The sequence below is a fragment of the Triticum dicoccoides genome, chromosome 2B, assembly GCF_002162155.2.
Source record: "Triticum dicoccoides isolate Atlit2015 ecotype Zavitan chromosome 2B, WEW_v2.0, whole genome shotgun sequence".
Taxonomy (NCBI): Eukaryota; Viridiplantae; Streptophyta; class Magnoliopsida; order Poales; family Poaceae; genus Triticum; species Triticum dicoccoides.
This window is the reverse complement of record NC_041383.1, coordinates 3,426,937-3,447,834: the sequence shown is the minus strand read 5'-3', so window position 1 is coordinate 3,447,834 and position 20,898 is coordinate 3,426,937. Positions and strand designations below refer to the sequence as shown.

Below are 20,898 nucleotides of genomic sequence, written 5' to 3'. Positions count from 1 at the left end.
AGAAGGAAGTAAAAGTATGAGATTTTTGCAGTTTTGTCTAGCTCGGTCCGAATACAAGTTGCAGCAGCAAGCAAACACGGGTAGATGGGCATTGAAAAGCAGAGCATGCCTTCCATCCCATGGCGACCCAGGAAGAAGCAGAGCCTCCTTGTAGGCATGCGCGCATGATGCATCAGGGAGTGCATCCGAGGAGTTGGAGTCCATGGAGAAGACCGGAGCTGTTGGTGGCCCTTCCATGGAGGAGTTGGAGTCCTGGTAATGGTCCTGGTCATGGAGACCGGGGTGGGTCAGAGAGGGAGAAGAGACCGGACCGGGGATCCATACAAAGTGACATAATTAGACAAGAAGACATAATACCCATATATAGATAGGCTAACTTGTGAGGCCAGCAGAATAATTATCGGTACAAGAGCTCATCTTGTCTTGTCGAATCTCATACTGGAGACATGCAAGTTGTTGCACTAGTGAAAACGCCACGCAGGACATGAGAGAGAGAGCAAAGAGAGATACCTTGACGATCGATCTCCATGGCGTCGAGCAGCGGTGGTCTTGCTCCTGAGGAGATCAAGATTATCAAGTTAGTATGTGTGGTTACTATCATCAACCTTAAGATAAATCTGCTGCAGTTATCTGAATAAAGAAGGAACTAGTAAAAGGTTCCAGATTTCTGCAGTTTTCTCGTCTCTGAAGAAGAGTTGGAGCAAGTCTGCAAATATGGATGGGCATATTTTCTCTGAAGAAGAGTTTCTGAATAAAAGGTTTCAGATTTCTGCCGTTTTCTCGTCCATGACGAGCTCCAGGCCTTCTTCCACGGCGGACCTCCATGTCCATGGAGGGAGAAGACTCCTCCTGCCTGCAGATCCATGGCCGCGAGCAAGGGTTTGGGGTCCATGGCATGGCTCCTTCGCGTCCTCCGCCGCCGCTGCGTGGTTGTGGAGGAGGACGGCGGCGTGGATCTGAGCAGCTCGAGCCAGGGACATGCCCGCGACCCTAGCCACGGGGAGGAGGAAGGGCCGGAGCGAGGTGGTGTCGGCGGTGCGCTGCTGCGTGCCGCCGAAACTCGCCGGAATCGCGACGACGGCGGCGGCGAGGGGAGAGAGATGGGTGGGGGATGGGAATGGGATGCGTTTTCCTTTCCTTTTCTCTTCTTTTGACATTTTCCTTCTTTCTCTACGAATCAATGCAATGGGGGATGGGATTCGTTTCCAATATATTTTCTTTCCTTTTTCTCTCCTCTTCTTTCTTTTGAGACGAGGAGACGGCCCGCGCGCGCACAAATTTAATTAATTTTGAGAGAGGAGCGTTGTAGCGGACTCCTTCTAATTGGTCGATCGGATCGTCATCGTCTTCGCCCGATCTCGTCCGTCCGTCCGTTTGTCGACATCGGATGGCCCGCGCAATCAATCGTGAGAAGCTGGCGGGGATGGATTCGTGGTAGGCTCCCTCATTGGTCGGCCAGCGGATCGATCGACTCTCCGGCCAATCCCAGCCGTCCGCCACATCTAACGGCTTAGATGCGTGGGGATTTTGTTTCGGGTGTTGCTCTGTACTGATTGGTCAACCCACGGATCGATGCCCGGCAAGGGGGCGCCGGCGATGTGGGGGGAGAGCATTGCACGCGTGTAAAAAAAAAGGGTTCTATCCATCGGGAAATCGTTGACATTGGTTTACACAACATGTGTCTCTCGCCCGCCTAGCTAGGTATATAGGGGTGGTGTAATTTATTTGAGATTTCATCCATCCATGTGTTATTAGTGTGAGGTTAATATATATCGAAGTTTGTTATTTTGAAATGAAAAAAGTAACACATGAGGTGCTGTTGCGTTTAGGTTGTACGAGTCCAACGGCTAGTGCGGGGGTCATTGAGGGGCAAGATTTGGCGTTTGGAGAAAGTTTGAGTTTCCCTAGCGTGCGCGTCGATGTTTGGCGCGAATTTGTACCACCGGCTGATCCAAGAGTCGTGCGTCGAATGGGCGGGGTGGTTGTGGAGGAGTTGGTAGATGGCGTCATGGTAGCATCACAGACGGTATGGGAGGATGCGGCGGGTCGGAAGGACTCCGGTGCAGGCAGAATGACCACGAGGAGCCGGCGCCGCGTCGGCATGGAAGCGGCACCGGCATCAATGCCGCCCGTGAGGAGGGGTGACCGGCATGAATGTGTGGCGTCCTTTAGCTACTCTCGACGGCATGCATGCGCGCTGCAGGATCGAAAAGAAAAAGAAAAGAAAAGAAGAAGAAGAAAGCACGTGCGTGATTTGATTGATGGTGCCGCGCGTGCGTGAGGAGAATTAGCGATGCGACGGAGAACGTTTAGCGATGGATGGATGGATGCCATGCCCATGCGTGCGTAAATTGTAAATACGGCTCAGTCCATCATATGTCTTGCTTTGTTTTATATTCCCTCCGCAACTAAATATATAAGACTTTTTTCAGCTTAAGCTGAAAAGCGTCTTACATATTTCTTTAGTTACTTATTAATTACTCAGAACTTGACGATAATAATGCATGATTACAAACTTCCCTCCTCCACGCCTATAAAAAAATCCCTTCTCGCTGACGTTGACGACGGCACCCGTGGATGCCGCGTCCGCGACATAATGGAGAAGGCTGCCCACCTGGTCTGGCCTGATACCGTCCATACGCCTCACCTGCTTGGAGCTGAGGAGCTCCATGGTGCAGACCTTGCGCATCTGGCGCCATGGGTCACCGTAGGGGGCGAAGACGATGCCCCTCCCGCCGCAGCCGAAGATGTCCAGCGTCGCGCTGCGAGGCCGGCCAGCAAAGGCAAGGTCGTTGGTCTTCATCACCAGCGCCGCCGCCTCCGCGCTGGAGACGATCACCGTGGGGACCTCGCCGAGCATGAGGTGCATCAGCGGACCATGCCGACGAGACATCTCCATCATCCTGCGGTGCGGGAGCACGCTGGCGACGTGGTGCAAGCTGCCGATGATCGGAAGAGTCCATGGCCCAGGAGGCAGCCGTGGCTTTCTCTTTCCACAGGAGAGCTTGCGAAACCAGAGGGCAACAAGCGTGCATAGAGCTATGAAACACAAACTTAACCAACCCTCCATGGCAGGCTACAAGCTGTTGGCAAGCGCAGCTTGGAGTGAGACGCGGTATATGTATGTGATGTGATCACCTCCAAGTTCTGTTGAAACTGTGAACCTGATGACTCATGAACTGCCTAGTGTATGCAACTATATACAAGTCGAGATTTATTGGTGTACAGAACTAAATTGGTGACAAAAATAGTGTACAGTACTAGACCTCTTTCTTCGCTCTAAATTATATAAATTCCTAGGTTTGCTATCAGGCATAATTTACCATCATCATCAAATATAAATTCCTAGTGGGTGAGTGTTAGCAATAAGCCATGCCTGTGGCAGTGGTGTCCGGTGCATGCGTGCGCTCCGAGTCCGGCTCGTAAGGCGCAGCGGCTGTTAGCTAGAGTTGTGGGCTATTAGTGCATGTCAATGCATGGATGCACGAGCGATGGATAAGGACGTGCATGTAGTGGTTTTGTTAGTGGATGCATGCATGGGTTAGTGGACGAGCATTGTGGCTGGCTTGTGAGTGTGTGCATTGGAGCTAGCTTGGGTATAAAAAGCCCCCCGTGTACTCGGATGCAAAAGTTCGGCGGTATGTGCCGAGCCGAGTTGGTGAAATACAGAGGAAGAAAAAAAAAGGGCCCCGGCGTTCATCGCCGGGGCGGGTGTCCGTCGCCACGGGTGTTTGTCGCCCGGCAAAATCCGTCTCCTCTTGTTTCTGTGATTGTTTGTCGATCCTCGATTCCAACAGTATGTATTAGCTCATGAAGTTCAATTACTTTGAAATGGAGAAAGTGGAGTTCGATGCTTCTAATGACTTTTGCACTAACCCAGGGAAACCAATTTGCACTCTTAGCAGCCCAAACTTTCATACTCAGTTAGCAGCCAGAAAAGAGAAAGCGGCCCAAACTTTCATACTCAGCTAGCAGCCAGAAAAGAGAAACCTTCTCTGCCGGAAGCTTCGCCACATAAGGCATGCTTGGATCCAAGGGACTATTTTTAGTCTGACTAAAACTAGTCTCTTCTAGAGGCTAAAGTTCCAATCACCCCTGACTAAAGAGAGGGTAGAACTAGTCTTGAGACTAAAATTTTTTAGTTAGGAGAACCCTACTAAAATGTGGATTAGTCCTTTCTCTCCTCATTTAACCCCCCTCCTTTAACACATGCAAGTTCTGGATTGGAGTGTTTGGAGGATAATAAATGCTCTTTAACTCGATTTTAATCTATTTAGTATTTGTATCCAAGCATGGGTGAGGCTAGTAAATTTTAGTCCCACTACTTTTAGTCATGGGACTAAAACGTATCCAAGCACCCTCATAGCCGCCAGAAAAAGAGCATGTATGTTTTAGTATTAAAAGATACGTCCGGCGGAAAAAACAACTTGTATGCTTTTTGAAGGAAGATGCAATCACAAACCAAACCAGACCTATAGTGCTATAAACCAGAACAATATTGCTAGAAGCTTCACCACATAGCTTCCGAATTGTTTTGTGCAAGATGCTTGAGTTCGTGATGCCCGTTCTAAATTTGGTGAAGTTTGGACATTCGATGAGCCATGTCAAAAAAGACAAAACGACCTCGGAACAGTGCACAACATCAAACTTGCTCACATGCCTGATTGTTTTTTGCAGACAGCTCCTAAAATGTCCAAACTTCACCACATTTGGCACGGACATCTCGCACTCAAGCATCTTTCATCACAAAAAAATATGATTTTTGATTTTTTTTTACTATTTTTAACGAATTTATTGTTCACACCTGGGCTCATCGAAGCCCAGGATCCAAACGCCGCTCTCTCTTTCTTCGCCATAAATTATTTAAAGTCATAGAGCTTTGTTATAAGTCAAAATTTACAATCCCAAATTAGTTCCACTATATGCATCATTAAATATAGTTTGGTCGTGTTGTACTCCTACATATTAGCTCATTAATTTTTCTATAGAGAAATTTAAATAGAACTAAATTGATTTGAAATGTAGAAAGTGGAGTTTGATGCGTGTAATTCCTTTTGTACTAACCCCATCGCTGAGACCAATTTGCAATCTTCGTAGCCAGACAAGAGAAAACGGCCCAAACTTTCATACTGTATACTCACTTAGCAGCCAGAGAGAGAAAGCTCCTCTGTCGCCAGCAGAGTCCAGACATGCAAGTTATCAGTACCACTACCACTGCACTTGCAAAGCTGCCTGCCATGGAGGGGTGGTTCAGCTTGTGTTTCATTGCACTAGGCACGCCGCTTGCCCTTTGGCTTCTCAAGCTCGCCGGCGCCGGCGGCAAGAACAAGCCACAGAAGCACCAGCTGCCGCCAGGGCCATGGACACTACCGATAATCGGCAGCCTCCACCACGTCGTTAGCCTCGTCCCACACCGGAAAATCACGCGGCTGTGTCGCCGATATGGGCCAATGATGCACCTCAAGCTAGGCGAGGTCGACGCCGTGGTGATCTCCAGCGCCGAGGCGGTGGCGCAGGTGATGAAGACTAACGACCTCGCGTTCGCCACCAGGCCGGGCACGCCGACGCAGGACATCGCCGGCTATGGCGGCAGGGGCATCATCTTCGCCCCTTACGGCCACCACTGGCGCCAGATGCGCAAGGTCTGCATTGTGGAGCTGCTTAGCTCCATGCAGGTCAGGCGCATGGAGAGCATCCGGCCAAAGGAGGTTGGCAACCTCCTGGCCGACATCGCCACTGCTGCGGCGGCCGGCGGCAGCATCAACATCAGCGAGAAGATGATGGAGCTCAGCAACAACGTCGTGTCGCGGGCAGTGTTCGGCGGCAGGTTCACGCAGCAGGACGAGTACATCCGCGAGCTAGAGGTGGTGCTCACCCTGCTAGGCGGCTTCTGCCTCGTCGACCTCTTCCCGTCGTCGCGGTTGGCACGGTGGCTCAGCTTCGGCGCGCGGCGCATGAAGAGGAGCTACAGCCACATGCAATGCATCATCGCCAACGTGATCGAGGTGCGCAAGGCCGCGCGAGCTGCTGGTGATGGCGCCTCAAGCACCCACGACGAGGACCTGCTGGACGTGCTGCTCAGGCTACAGAAGGATGATTCGTTGGCATTCCCTCTAACCACGGAGAGCATATGCGCCGTCTTATTTGTGAGTATTTTTAACAAAAGAAACTTCTTTTTACTGCTAGCTGATGCAAACAACGGCACAAATTTTGCATATGACACGAGATAGGAAAGATTGATTACTTTTGTTCCTGCAAACTTAAATCATTAACCATTTAGTTAACATTATCTATGTCATACATTTCAAGATTATTTCTTTCTGCTCAGAATTTCTGGTAACCCACCTGTTACCGGAAATTTTGATGACCCCCCAGAAACTGTAGTAACATTCGATAAGATTCAAATGACCTCATAAACATGTGAATCATAGTGTGAATGAATTCAACCCGGTCTTTTGCTTTCCAATCACTATTGCAAAGACACGTGTAGCAGATCCAAATACAAGATAATATAAGGAAAAAAACATACTTGACAAACCAAAGACCTAGACATTGATGTTGTCCACACATTATATCTGTTAGCTTTATAGATTTCACCCTTGTGGAAAATTATAATCTTTACTGTTAAGTATTTTCAAAGAAACTCATAACACGAACGCCATGCTATTTGTCTATCCATTATCATGGTGTAGCAATATAAGGGTATGAACCTCATAATGAGTACATATATTCTATCATGACCCCCCTGGGTGGAACACCATGGCTTTGACCTTAATCCTTCTTTCTTTTAATATTGCAACAAACATATCCGCCATAATGTTGAGCGACACTAATGAAAATAAAGAACCCTTGATGGAGATCTTTTTATTCTTGGAAGTAATGTTCTTTATCATCATTGATTTTCACACCAAAGAACCCACCTTGCACACATTTTACCTTCAAGTGACATCACATAAAGGGAAAGATTCCATAAACATTGGTCGTGGAATGAACATTCACTTTACATTGTCATCAGTCTTGCCAAAATCAATTTTGAGAATCCCTTGTCTTTTGATGCAACCCATGAGTAATAAGCCCTTCCACAATATTTTCCTAGCATGAAATGGGTTTTTGTAAGTTTTATCACATCATTAGCAATCGAGGAAATCATGCGCTGCTATGAATTTTGTGAAAGCTCATGAAGATAACCTATGTTGCTTTATTAAGTTTGTTATTCCTTTTGCCACTATAGAGATGCCTATGTCGACTATAAAGTGGTGATGTTTTCTATAAGAATAAACAAACATCCTGATCAAACCACTCAGAAATCATATTCCTCATAAACTTGAATATCTCATTTTTGCAATTGTGATCTTTCACCTCTTTCTCTGTCAAGTGTAACCCGAGGGGAGGCATATGGCCTCACATGATATCATACCTAGAGAAGTTACTTGCCTTGAGTGCCTCGAAATGTTCTCAAATCATTTGTAAGGGGATTTAGGCTTCAAAGTATGTAAAAAAATCCTTTAGTTCACTTCAAAATACCACATACAATTTTTTCAAATGAAAGGTTTTGTTTCACAAATTGTTTCATTATAAGTGCGGCATATAGAAGTATGAGCTAATTTAACGTACCTTAATTTTCATTTGCAGGATATATTTTCTGGTGCCACAGATACGACGGGAACAACTTTGGAATGGGCTATGTCAGAGCTCGTCCGTCATCCTGAAACAATGTTTAAGGCTCAACTAGAGATAAGAAAATTATTAGGTCAAGATCAAACAATCATAAAAAATAGTAACCTTGGAAACCTCCACTACATGCGAATGGTCATTAAGGAGGTTCTTAGGTTGCACCTACCAGCTCCAGTAATCCCACGGATGGCCAGAATGGATTGTAAACTTATGGGTTATGAGATGCTTAAAGGCGCCACTATATTAATTAATGTCTTTGCAGTTTCTAGGGATCCGAAGTACTGGAAACACCCTGAAGCCTTTTTGCCAGAGAGGTTTGAGAACAACAACTTAGATTACAATGGGACACACTTTGAATTCACCCCCTTTGGTGCTGGACGAAGGCAATGTCTTGGGATGCTATTCGGCGCGTCAACCTTAGAGATCACTTTGGCAAACCTGCTCTATCACTTTGATTGGGTGCTTCCTGGGGGGGCAAGTCCAGAGTCATTGGATATGTCTGAAAAATTCGGGATGACTGTAGGTAGAAGTTCTGACCTACAACTGATAGCTATTCCACGTGGGTGCATCAAGGACATGTAGGCATATATAGAAATGTTCAAGCACACGGAAATATATATATCCTTATGAACGAGATTATTTGTGTAATAATATGTTGCATTGACCAAAATAATGGAATGGCACACATTCCATTTCTGTACTAGAAAAATATATTAGAAAGGATTAAAGATGATTCACTAAAACTATTTTCTTGGCATCCCATCCACTCATTCTACCTCCTTTGGCCGGCACCCGATAGCAACAGCCGATCACTGCCTCAATCATATCACTTGCTTTACCATGCCACCTCACCATTGACTTCCTTCCTTGCTTCCTCATATCTATTTTCTTCTCCACGCACAAATGACATCAACCATACTTAAATATGCAGACAATCATATGCTATCCCTGTTGTGCACACCCGACCACCTTGTAGTTGTGACAACACCATCTCCCTTGGCAATTATGAAGATGTTAAGTTGGCTCGTCAACATAGAAACTTTGGAATCTTTGATGGAAGTTGTACATTCAGGAATCTCCTCAACAATTGTCAACATTATGTGCATCTTCCATGTTGCTCAAATGGTTGGATTATTCTGGTACCAGTGGTGGCTTGACCATCGAGATGGATTTGCTTCCTTCCACATCATTGGGAGTATTGGCAAGAACAACTTGATAGCCACTAGCACAAACGTATTAGTACTTTCAAAAAACATTTCACGCTCTTATTTTATGAATGTAATATACCTTCCATGTTCTATAGTTTTCATATGAATTTGTCCAGTATCTTCCTGTGGGAAGCCACCAAGTTCAACCCCTTCGGTTGTGGAACCAAGTATCCTATTTTCTTCAAATACTTTACAAAGGTGATTTGCAAATAAAAATGACACTAAGGATGTGCTCACATGCATCTAGGACCACGCAAAAACTAAAACCATGTGGCATTCCTATAAAATTCTAGAATGTAGTTATTCCATATTGTCAATATATACTAGAACAACCATTTGAGAAAAAAATATGCAAGCTGAAGATCTACTAATGAAAAGTTTTGGCTATGCTCACCCTAAAGCCTTTCATGTGGGCCATCATACTGGGTCCACTTTGATAAAATTATGAACTTCAGAAGCTTGTATATTATCTTGAAGCAGCCAATAGACCACTTTTTGTGAGACCACCTATATAACGCTCATTAACGTCATATATGAGAGGCGGCGCACACTTTAGCGATGATGGGCCGGGGGCCCAGTTCAGGTCGATGTGGCTTCCCAGTGTCAGCCTCACTATCTTTTGCGAGAGATGGTGGTACATTCGTGTGTTGGTCATTTTTTTGTGGTCTTCTTGCCATGGTTTTTCTAGAATTATTTAAGCATAATAAAGTGTTCGTTGTGGTTTCCAATTAATGTTCATCACGTATTCAAAAAATCTTTACCATGTATTAAAAATCGTCCACTGTGTATAAAAAATTGTTTCGCCATTTAAGAAACCGATCACCATGTAAGAAAATTTCATCCTGTAAAAAAAATGGTCACTTTGTATTAAATTAATATTTACAATGTTAAAATAAAATGTGCACTATGATTAAAAAATGTTCATCATTTATTTTAAAAAGAAAAGGAAAAAGAAAAAACAAAAAAAGGTAAGAAACCGATATAGATAACCAAAAAAGTGGAAATGAAAAACGACAACAGAAAACTCAGAAAAACTTGCAGCAGTGATGCTAAATGAAACAGCAGGAAAAAACTGGAACAAAAACCAAAATAGGAAACCACCAAAAAACGCTGAGAATCACAATGAAAGAAACCGCAGGAAAAACAGGAAAAAAAAAACTTCAGCACAAAAGCAAAAAATAAAAAGCTGGAGTAGCAACACAAAGGAAACAGCAAAGACCGAGCCGGCTCAATTTGGGGACGTCAAATAGGATTGGCCACATTTTACTATTTTAACCGGGGGACCGGCCATGCCAATCACAAATCCAGATATTGATATATAGAATTATACGATTCTAACTGGGGGCAAAATATACATCACTTATTGCAGGCGTTAGCACCCGTGCTGCTCACATGCCCATTAGCACATCGATGTTGATACGATGCCACCTGGCTTGACACATCTGAGGCTAAAAAACATGGACGTTTGTACAAAAAGAGAGCCAAGGCTTAAAAAAAGCCTGGACGTTCGTGCAAAAAGGGAGCCCACAACATGTGCATATAAAAAAACAGAGATAGATATTGTATATTTACATTTTTAGCATTCGGTATTTAATTGAGAAATCAAAAAAAGTTTATATGAACAACTTTTGTCATATTATAAGAAAACTTCGTTTCATTTTCAAAAGTATTTGAGGTTTTAAAAAAAATCATGAATCTAGAACAAAGTATTCACACATTTTAAAAAAGAAAAATATATACTTGTAACTAAAAGTGTTCATGCATTTAAAAAATGTTCATCTAATTAATAAAGTGTTCATGTATTTTTTTTCAATATGGTTGTATAATTATAAAAAAATCACATCCCTTAATAAATGGTCATTTATTTTACAAAAATTCCATTTACGTAAAGAAAGTTTGGCCATAGGTCGATAGTGTTCACATGTTATAAATAATGTCCATGATATCGGCCAATTATTTATATATTTAAAACTAAATATGTAAATAAAATGGAATTTCAAAAGAAACTTAAAAGGGTAAAACATTCCCTTCATCCCATATTAGTTGACCCTCAAACAGATGTATCTAGCAGTGAAATATGTCTAGATACATCCATTTGAGCGTCAATTAATATGAGACGAAGGAATTAGGAAATAGGAAAAAAGCAGGAAACTAGAAATTGAAAAATGAAACCTAGGAAAAACAAAAACCTAGAAAATTATATAAACCGAGAAACTAAACAGAACCGACAGCAAGTGTTGCGAAATGATTCATGTTTTGTTTGTCAATGGGCTATCGACTCGCTTTTCCCCTGCTATAGACCGCATATAGGATTGGGTTTTAACTTCCTCTGTTTGCGTAAGTAGGAATTATATTATCTATAACTGAAATCATAGGTGATTGTAGGAAATTGACTTGCCATGTTAATGAATACTAGGTGATAGCACGCGCATTGCTGCAGAAATCGGTTGCAATATATTTCAATGAGATTTGATAGTGTGAAATATAAATATTTTGATTAACAACATGTGAATCAGAATTAATAAATACATACGACTTATAATATTTATATATAGTTAAAAAATATTTGTTCAATATAAGTAGAATTATAAATATTTTCTCATGCATGCTTGCATGTGGCGATGGGTGTTTTTCACATGCATGGTTGCATATTGAGGTGGGCTTTATGTCATCCCATTTTTTAATATGACATGTATGCATGTAAAAATAAATTAGTGGGATCACTCTCTAAGGTATATAGAATAAGATGCACACTGTTTGATTCGGACTCGCGTGTTATACCCTCATAGGAAGGTGGGGTTGTGGGGACATGTGTATTCGAGGTTCCTATAATATTGTACTGCCGTATATATATAGAACGAAGCACTTTCTTTGGTGGAACAGGCTATATATATATAACTAATCTGGTTACTAGCCAGTTGTGCGGTCAAAGTTTCCCACGACCAATGAGGCAATGACGTGTGGAAACATATTCAAAGGCCTCCCGGCTTTGTGAGCGACCATCTTTTCCGGCTGCTAAGATCATATCCATGGGAGCGTGACACTGACAGCAGGCTGCTATCATTTTCCTTCTTTCTCTACGAACCAACCAGGGGCTATGGCTTTCACTCATGATCTCTGTCTGTATGTATGCGCTGACACTCATAGCCGATGGCTATGGCTTCTACCCATTGAAAGGTCTCTCGGCTATGTTGTATGTTCCACGCATGTTCCGTCTATACCTTGCCTCCTATATGTACGCATGCTAGCTCACTATATTATGTATCACTCGGCTGAGCGACGAACTGACCATAAGGTAGTTGCATGTGTGCCATGGAGGCCACGTTACGTTTCATAGCTCTACCCATCCTATTATATCTTTGGCTTCTCAAGGACCCCACCATGGCGATCTCCATTGCTGATGTGGTCGGCCGAGTCCGCTCCGTTGCGGCCTCGGCAGGCGCTGCTGCGGTGTATGTCAGCAAGAAGGTGGCGGCGCTGAGCAATGACATCACGAGCCTGGCGGTGTTCGAGGGGCAGGAGGAATGGACATATATACCACCGCGAGGCCGACGAGATCATTGACCTGCCGGCTGGCCTCTTCCTCACCGAGCACTTCCCTTCATTGCTGTTGGGACATCGGTTCGCCAACATCAAGCTCCAGCATGCAGGACGACACATCATCACTGACATCCTTGATAGGGGAACGAGGACGCTGTCTGTTGGGTCCATTAGTGTTATTGTATATCATCCCATCATGTGTCTTTTTTTTGCGAGGATCCCATCATGTGTTTTCATAAATAATAATTAGAAAAAGAGCATGTGTGTTGCAAGGAGAGAAAAAAAAATACCACATGCCCCTGACCTAATAACCATGACTCATGACCCCAATAGGGCACAATCCTTGATTTCAACACATGTCATTTCATCTGTGTTGCCTCTTATTCTCCTTCCCACCCTCGCCGACGGTGGGTTCAATGCTCACATAATCACAAACTTGTTTGAATGTGATCATTCCTAAGGCGTCCCTCCCTGGTATAAGATGAGAAATCCACGTTTTTGTTTCCTGCGAGGTTATGGCGAGGTGTGCATACATGGTTATACATGGTTTCGTGACCAATCTGGTTTTGCTGACATCCTTTGTTGTAAGTTTTCCAATGTGACATACAATTCTATTTCAAGTTAATCCATTAGTATATCGACAATCACATATAATATATAAATATTAAAAATGGTACTCCCTCCATCCTGATATATATGGTCTAGTACATTTTTCGAGATTGTCTTTGACCATTAGTAAAATTAATAATACATGAGAGGTATGTTACAAAATTATATCATTCGAAGCCCCTTTCACATATAAATTTGATAGTATGCTTTGTGTAACATGCATGTCATATATTATTGCTCTAAACCATGGTCAAAGGCAACCTCAAAAATGGTATTAGGCCCTATATATTTTTTATGAAGAGTGTATCTTTGTGATATATGTCAAGTTGAATGTGAAATGATAAACAATATATGGGATGATGTATGATGATAAACATTGTGTGCAACATCGAGCTTCTATTGTACTCCCTCCTTCCCAAATATAAGGCGTGCTTGACTTTGCACGGTCTTTAACGCATAACTTTGATCACTAATATATACACAATTATGTAAATTTAGCATGTATAAATGGTATTTTTGTGTTTGTCTTGTAAAATAGTTTTATCTATATATGTTTACACTAATTATGTCGACATACTATAAGTGAACATTATAGTGAGAATTGTGCATCAGAAACCAAAAAAAAGTATTTTAGAATTTACGTTGTTACTTTTAGAATTTACGTTTGGCTACGAATAATTACATTCATATTGATTCACTACACAAAAATCGGTATAAGAAAAGTAAGATATAAGTGATTAAATCATAAATTTTACATTTATATGTGTATTTTATACAATACTTTTATGTTCACAATTTTACATCATGTCAAATACTGTTTTTGACTGACATAAATTTTCTTAAGTTCTCTTTTCACTTCCAACGTAGGACAAAATTTACGGGGTGTAAAAATGTGGTGTACTGATGTAATAAGAGAGGAGTGAAGAATAACTATTTCTCACCCAGGATGAGGAATATCGCGACCCAAGTTATTGCACATCTAAATGATTAATTCACAATGGCTCACAGAATATACTAGAGTATTCTATTCTACAACTACCAACACAGATTATTCTAGTCATGTTCAGAAACTTCAGTCTCGTCTCACCTTACTCTGCATAGCATGTGATCACTTGGACTTGACCCATCAAGCCGTCGTAAGGAGCATAGCCACTCACTAGTAGAAAACAGGGCTTTCGTCCAGGCCAGTTTAGCCCATTAGTCCCGGTTCAATCCAGAACCGGGACCAATGGAGCTATTTGCCCCGGTTCGTGAGCCCAGGGGGCCGGCCGGGCCACGTGGGCCATTGGTCCTGGTTCGTCCGGACCTTTTGGTCCCGGTTGGTGGGACGAACCGGGACCAATGGTCCTGGCTCCTGGCCCACCACTATTGGTCCCGGTTGGTGGCATGAACCGGGACCAAAAGGGTTACCTTTAGTCCCGGTTCATGCGACCAACCGGGACCAATAGTGGTGCCTATATATAGCCCCTCGCGCAAGAGCAGAGCACACTGCTCCGTTTTTTCTGGCCGAGGGGGAGAGGGCTTGGTGGTGCTCTAGCTCACCTCCTATGCACACAAGGTGTTCGATGGAATGCCCGAGCCACACTACTTAAGGTTTCTCCTCTTCAAGCTCGACCGCCAAGCTCCATTTTCCTCAATATTTATCTAGGTTTAGCGGTCCGTCACGCCCCGTCCCCGTCTTCACCGCCGTCGATCACCCGCGCCGATCTCATCGCCGGCACCACCGTGGTGAGCCTCTTGTTCTTATCTTCTTTCTGAAAGGAAAAATATTATTACTTGTTTGTTTAGATAGATACTTGTATTATTTTCTTACTTTTATTATTGCATCTTATATAGTGCGCCGATGGTTTTGGTATCCGCCCCCGTCGGCCCTCGTCCTGTCTATGATTCGGATGTGGTATATATTATCTTTTCATAACTATTGGTTCATTTATTGTTTATGAAAATTATGGCGACCAACGTGACATAGATTTTATTTATCTAGGAGGTTGTTGAACCGGAAATTCCAACCGACCCTATTGTCGAGAGGTTAAATTTAGTTGAAGAAGAAAACAGTTTCTTGAAGGAAAAAATAAAAAAACTTAAGGAGGAGAAGATGATATTGGAGTTGCATGTTGCGGATGTCGTCGATGATCACAAGATCAAGATGAATGCAATGCGCTTGAAGATGAGAAAGATTAGAAAATATGCCATTCATACCGAGGCTTGGTATCATTATGCGTTTGATCAGTTGTTACCTTGGTTGCGATTATGATCGCATTTGTTTTCGCATTGAAATGTTTTACATAGTTTCAATGTATGGTTTAATTAATTTAGATGCTCTGCAGAGCTTTATGTTGTTAGATGAGAACCCAAGCATCCTGATAAACGATGAAGATTATCCATGGTTACGGCGCAATAAGCAAACGACACAAGCGAAGAAAAAGTGAAGACTTTCTCCCGCAACATTATGATGATAACATGCCAACTTTGTAACAGACGAGTATGATACCATTGTCCGTTTTGTACATGCACATGCTATGCCAACTTTTTCAGAGTTCATTTGAAAACTATGAATTTTAAAACCTCGCCAACCGAAGGGCGCTCACACCGGTTTATAAATAAAGCAACAAAGAAAACAAAAAAAGAGTTTCCAAATTTGAAAACTAATGGCACTAACAGAAAGTTTATAATTTTTCTAAAACTAAAAGCAAAAAGAATTAAAAAATAAAGCAAAAAAAACAAAAAATAAATAATGCAGAAAACAGAACAAAAAACTGAAAAAAATAAAAATAGCAACAATAAGTATTTTGTTGTAAGTAGAGACAAAATAAAATAAATAAAGCAACAAAGGAAACAAAAAAAGAGTTTTCAGATTTGAAAACTAATGGCACTAACAGAAAGTTTATAATTTTTCTAAAACTAAAAGCAAGAAGAATTAAAAAATAAAGCAAAAAACAACAAAAACTAAATAATGCAGAAAACAGAACAAAAAACTGAAAAAAAAATAGCAACAATAAGTATTTTGTTGTAAGTAGAAACAAAATAAAATAAAGTAGCACCAGATCGCATGCGAGCAATTCAAGAGGAATTGGCGGCATTCTTTCTTGACCACGTGATCGCTGAAGACGGAGAATACTATGTGGACCACGCGTCCGTATTTTAGGAGATTATATATTTGTAAAAGATAATTATTGTATATATGTAGCCAGTAGTGTCGGATAGATATACGAGAACTTGTTTGTTCGACCAATCTCTCGGAGAAGGAGAGGTGGTCGATATCACTTCTCTCTGTATGCATATATGTTCATGACGATCTTCTGTTTGCTTACTAGCTCGCTAGCGTGGCTAGCTAGTCCTCTCTATACGTATGTATGTATGGTACGTAGCGTCGACCAAGCACGGACAAAAGAGAGGACACTTCTCTCTATTAATTAGCTAGCTATAGCACAATATATGAAACACCTAAATTAACCCCCCAACCCCCCCCCCCTTTCAAAAAACAAAACAAAAACCACATCCACATAAACGCTGACGCGTGGAAGCCTATTGGTCCCGGTTGGTGCCACCAACCGGGACCAAAGGCCCTCCTGCCTGGGCTCAGGGGACAGGCCACGTGGAGGCCCTTCTGTCTCGGTTCTGGATTGAACCGGGACTAAAGGGGTCAGGGCATTAGTACCGACCCTTTAGTCCCGGTTCATGAACCGGGACTAAAGGCCCTCACCAACCGGGACAATAGGCCCTTTTTCTACTAGTGACTGATTATGTGCTAGTTCAACTATATGAGTGACGTCCCTGGTTCATGTGCATGGCGCCCTGGGCTGGGGTGCCATGCTATTGCCCATGGCGCCCTGACCCCGGTCGTCATGGTCCCAAGCAAGTCTGATGTGGTATGTCAGCGCTGATTCCATGGCCTTAGGGCGACGTGTTGTTTAGTATGGCGCCCTGAGACCGGGCATCATGGAAACGGGTCATTTTATGGAATCTTTTTAAACCGGGTTCATTTTATGCTAAAAGTATTTGGAAAGGGTCATTTTTGTCGTTTTTCACTCGGTGCCGGCAGCAAGTATTATTATTATTTTTAGTTTAAATGCTTGATGAAGTTACTTTGCAAATAAGATGAAGGCCTAGAATATGCATCCACACTTCCACATGACCACAAGATAATATAAAAATCTATGACATCTGCCACTATCGAATCATATCTGTGCCAACCCCTCCGACTACCATCCCTCCCCTCGCCACAAAATAGAATATAATGGATGTTAGCAGCTACATGAAGCTAACAGAACAAACAAGTTACTATGGTCAAATTTTCCAAAACAAAATCTGTTCTATGGTTCTGGCCGCTACTGTTAAGATCCATCATTTTATACGATAGTATCTTAAATGAAGTCCTAAGAAGTTGCGGAAAAACTACCTATCATGTTTAACGAACTAAATTGTACCCCACACATGGCAATGGAAACTGAAGATATAATTTTTAAACATTACATGAAGTATACGTTCATTGCATCATACGAAAGAAGAAAAATATGAGCGATTTGTGAAAGAAATGAAAAAAAAACTTAACCCAAAAAGTTAAGCATGCCACAATTAAATGACCAAAAGAATGGGTCAACTGTGCCAGAATACTATGTATCTACATGGTGGGGAGGGTCGTGTTGTCCAGATCAGATGATTGCTGTCGGACTAACCTAGCAAATCCACCAATTATAACAATTTGGATTATGTGACTCATAGGAGCAGGAAGAAAGTTATTAATGTTTGTTAGATGTGTTTATGTATATTTATTATATAAAAAGGTGTATCTTGTTCATGGATCGCCCGTTCCATAGTTGAGTTCTTCCCCAGTTCTCACATCGTGGATAGCATCTCAAGGATTTTTGTGTGTGTAAATAAATCATCTTTGTAGCAACCAACAAACCAATAGAACAAAGGCTGGGAAACACACGCTATGTTTCGATTTTAGTTAGTCTGGCCGTTTTATGGTCAAGCTAGCTATGCATGCCCGGCTGCTGGTTATTTGTACATATGTTAGAGGCAGCTATGAAAATCAAATGAAACAACCCATGTTTATGTGGTCAAATTTTCCATGACACAAAAAGCTAGTTCTACAGTTCTGGGCTTCTGGCTGCTAACTGCTAAGATCAATCATTTTGGATGCTCATCAAGGGGGGCGTGACTAGACGTACACTGGCGGCTGCGATGGCTCAATCATTTTCTTTTTTTCTCTAGGTGACGGTAGGCGGCGGCTATATTATATATCACTCGGCTAACAACGAACTGACCATACTATATACCTCTAATTGCGTCACAGGCCAGGCAGCAAGCTCCTTTTGTGTCATCACCGTCTGTACCAGTGCCGAAGGGATCACAAAGACAAAGACGTGGATGTCGTAGGGGAGGCTGATCCTCACAGGATATGGCTGCGATCCATTCCTTCGCTGCACCACGAGGAAAACCTGCACCGATCCCCAAACTAACCATGAGTGGCTTTGATTCCAGAGGAGTGCGCCGCCGTATGCTCCTCGTACGTGTCCATTTGGGTAGCATATATACAACCTTTTATGTAGTATCAAGTACTCCCTCCGTTCGGAATTACTTGTCACAAAAATGGATAAAAATGGATGTATCTACAACTAAAATACATGTAGATACATTTATTTTTTGGACGAGTAACTCCGAACGGAGGGAGTAGTATGTACCTTTTTTTTACATATAGATATGTAGGTATTTACAAAATATAGTAAAATTTATAGGCTCACCCATAATTTTTTCCATTTAGCTTACTCTAGAGTATCTTAGATCAAGTACATCAACAAATTTAAAATCATAAAGTACATATACTACCACATGCTAGTATATGAGATATGGGTGTAACTCTCCGGAACAATGTCCCATATTTAAAGCCATTTGGCCCCGGCAGCAAGTATTTTCTTTAGTTTAAATGTTTGACCATGGTGCGTTGCAAGTAAGATGAAGGCTGAGAATATGCATCCACAGTTCCACGGGACAACTAGATAATGTAAAAACGTAATATCTGCCACTCCCCCGAACCCTATCCCACCACTATCCACCCCCTTCCCCTCGCCACAAAATAAAAAATAAAATGGATGTTAGCGACAGCTATGAGAATCTAATTGAAGACCTAGTTCTACAGTCCAATTTTCCAGAATTAAAAAAAAACTACTTATATGGTTCTGGTCGCTAAGATTCATCACTTTCTATAATATTATGGTAAATGAAATCCTGAGAAGTTGCGGGAAAATGACCTATCATGTTTAACGAACTAAACTGTACCCCACTCATTGCAGTGGAAATTGAAGATTTAATTTCTAATTATTACATGGAGTATAGGTTCATTGCATCATACTAAAAATACGAAATGTTCGTGCAAGAAATCAAACAAATCTTAACGCAATGTGCCATTTAACATCAAGTAATAATGGAATGTACGCTACATGGTGGGGATGGTCGCCTTGTCCAGATCAGACGATTGTTGTTGGGCTAGACTAGCAAACCCAATGCTTATAGCAATTTCGATTATGTGACTCATTATAGGAGAATGTATTCTAGCTGTGTTTATCTATATATAAACAAGCTAGGGGTACCTTGTTCATGGATCACCCTCATTCGGTAGTTGAGTTCTTCCACATTTCTCGCATCAACTTTCGTGGATTAGCATCTCCATGTTTTTTATGGGCGTAAATAAATCATCATGGTAGGAACCACCAACCAATATACAAAAAAAGGTTGTTCAAAAGTGCACGTCACGCCCACATTGAAAATTTGGGGTGTTAATTTCAAGTGCGTTCCGGGTTCTCTATATTTTGATATTAATTAATCTAACCAGTTGCTTGTTATAGTCAAGCCATGCCCGGCTGCTGGTTAGTATTTGGATGATAGTTTTTTTTTCTCCAATACGCCAAGTTGGCGTATCATTGCATTGATAGGTAGAAAGAGTCTCCATCCCAGTATTTGGATGTTAGTGGCAGTTATAAAAATCGAATGGAACAACCCAGTTCAATATATGTCAAATTTTCCATAGCAAAAGGGCAAGTTCTACGGTTCTGGCTGCTAACTGCGAAGATCATTTTCTATGGTCATCAAGGGGGGGTGTGACAGGAGGCTGCGATGGTTCCATAATTTTCTTTCTTTATTATTGACGTGACAGTAGGCGCGGCTATGTTATGTATCACTCGGCTGACAACGAACTGACCATAAGCTAGCTACCTACCTGCCATGGAAGCTTGTAGCCCTAGCCACCCTATTATACATTTGGTTTCTCAAGCTCGCCGCCGGCAGGAGCAACAGCCCAAGGAAGCCGCAGCTGCCGCCTGGACCATAGAGTCTCCCCATCAACGGCAGCCTCCACCATGTCGTCAGCACCCTCCCACACCGCAACATCATCGAGCTGTGTCGCCGGCATGGGCCAGTTATGCTCCTCAAGCTCGGCGAGCTCCCTGCCGTGGTGGTCTCCAGCGCCGAGGCGGTGGCACAGGTGATGAAGACCAATGACGCTGCGTGCTCGAACCGGCGGACCACCGGGTTGCAGGACATCGTCGGCTTCGACGGCCAGGGCATCATCTTCACCGCCTACGGTGACCATTGGTGCCAGATGCGAAAGGTTTGCGTCGTGGAGTGCTAGACTTCGTATTGTAGCCTTATTGTGTAATCCATATCATATTGGTATAGTATTTGTATGACACCTCCATAGAGGGTTGAGTCAGTTCCCCCAAAACCTAGGTTTTACATTGTATCGAGTCTAACCTAGGTCCTCTACTCCACCCGCCTCCGCCGCACCACCAAAACCCTAAAACCCTAGGGCTGTTGCCGCCGACGCCATGACAGCTTCCGCTTCGGGCGCCGCCAGCTCCGGGTCAAT

The 20,898-nt window shown here is 42.8% G+C and overlaps 1 protein-coding gene and 1 pseudogene across 1 annotated transcript; one reads left to right on the top strand and one right to left on the bottom strand.

The window, feature by feature from the left end:
* LOC119361665 overlaps window positions 1–3,070 on the bottom strand; it is a 30,050-nt pseudogene extending 26,980 nt beyond the window's left edge.
* Window positions 3,071–5,234: 2,164 nt separating this feature from the next.
* LOC119361667 (germacrene A hydroxylase-like) lies at window positions 5,235–8,256 on the top strand. The gene is made up of 2 exons (XM_037626799.1): window positions 5,235–6,146; window positions 7,633–8,256. The coding sequence occupies exons 1-2, from the start codon at window positions 5,238–5,240 to the stop codon at window positions 8,254–8,256; spliced, it is 1,533 nt and encodes a 510-aa protein (XP_037482696.1). The 5' UTR covers window positions 5,235–5,237.
* Window positions 8,257–20,898: the final 12,642 nt, after the last annotated feature.

What these genes read in the sequence shown, in the direction of transcription:
- LOC119361667 (XM_037626799.1), top strand. Translation starts at nt 5,238, where the DNA reads ATGGAGGGGTGGTTCAGCTTGTGTTTCATTGCACTAGGCACGCCGCTT. An exon ending in GCATATGCGCCGTCTTATTT is followed by an intron (nt 6,147 to 7,632) that starts GTGAGTATTTTT and finishes TTTCATTTGCAG; the next exon opens with GATATATTTTCTGGTGCCAC.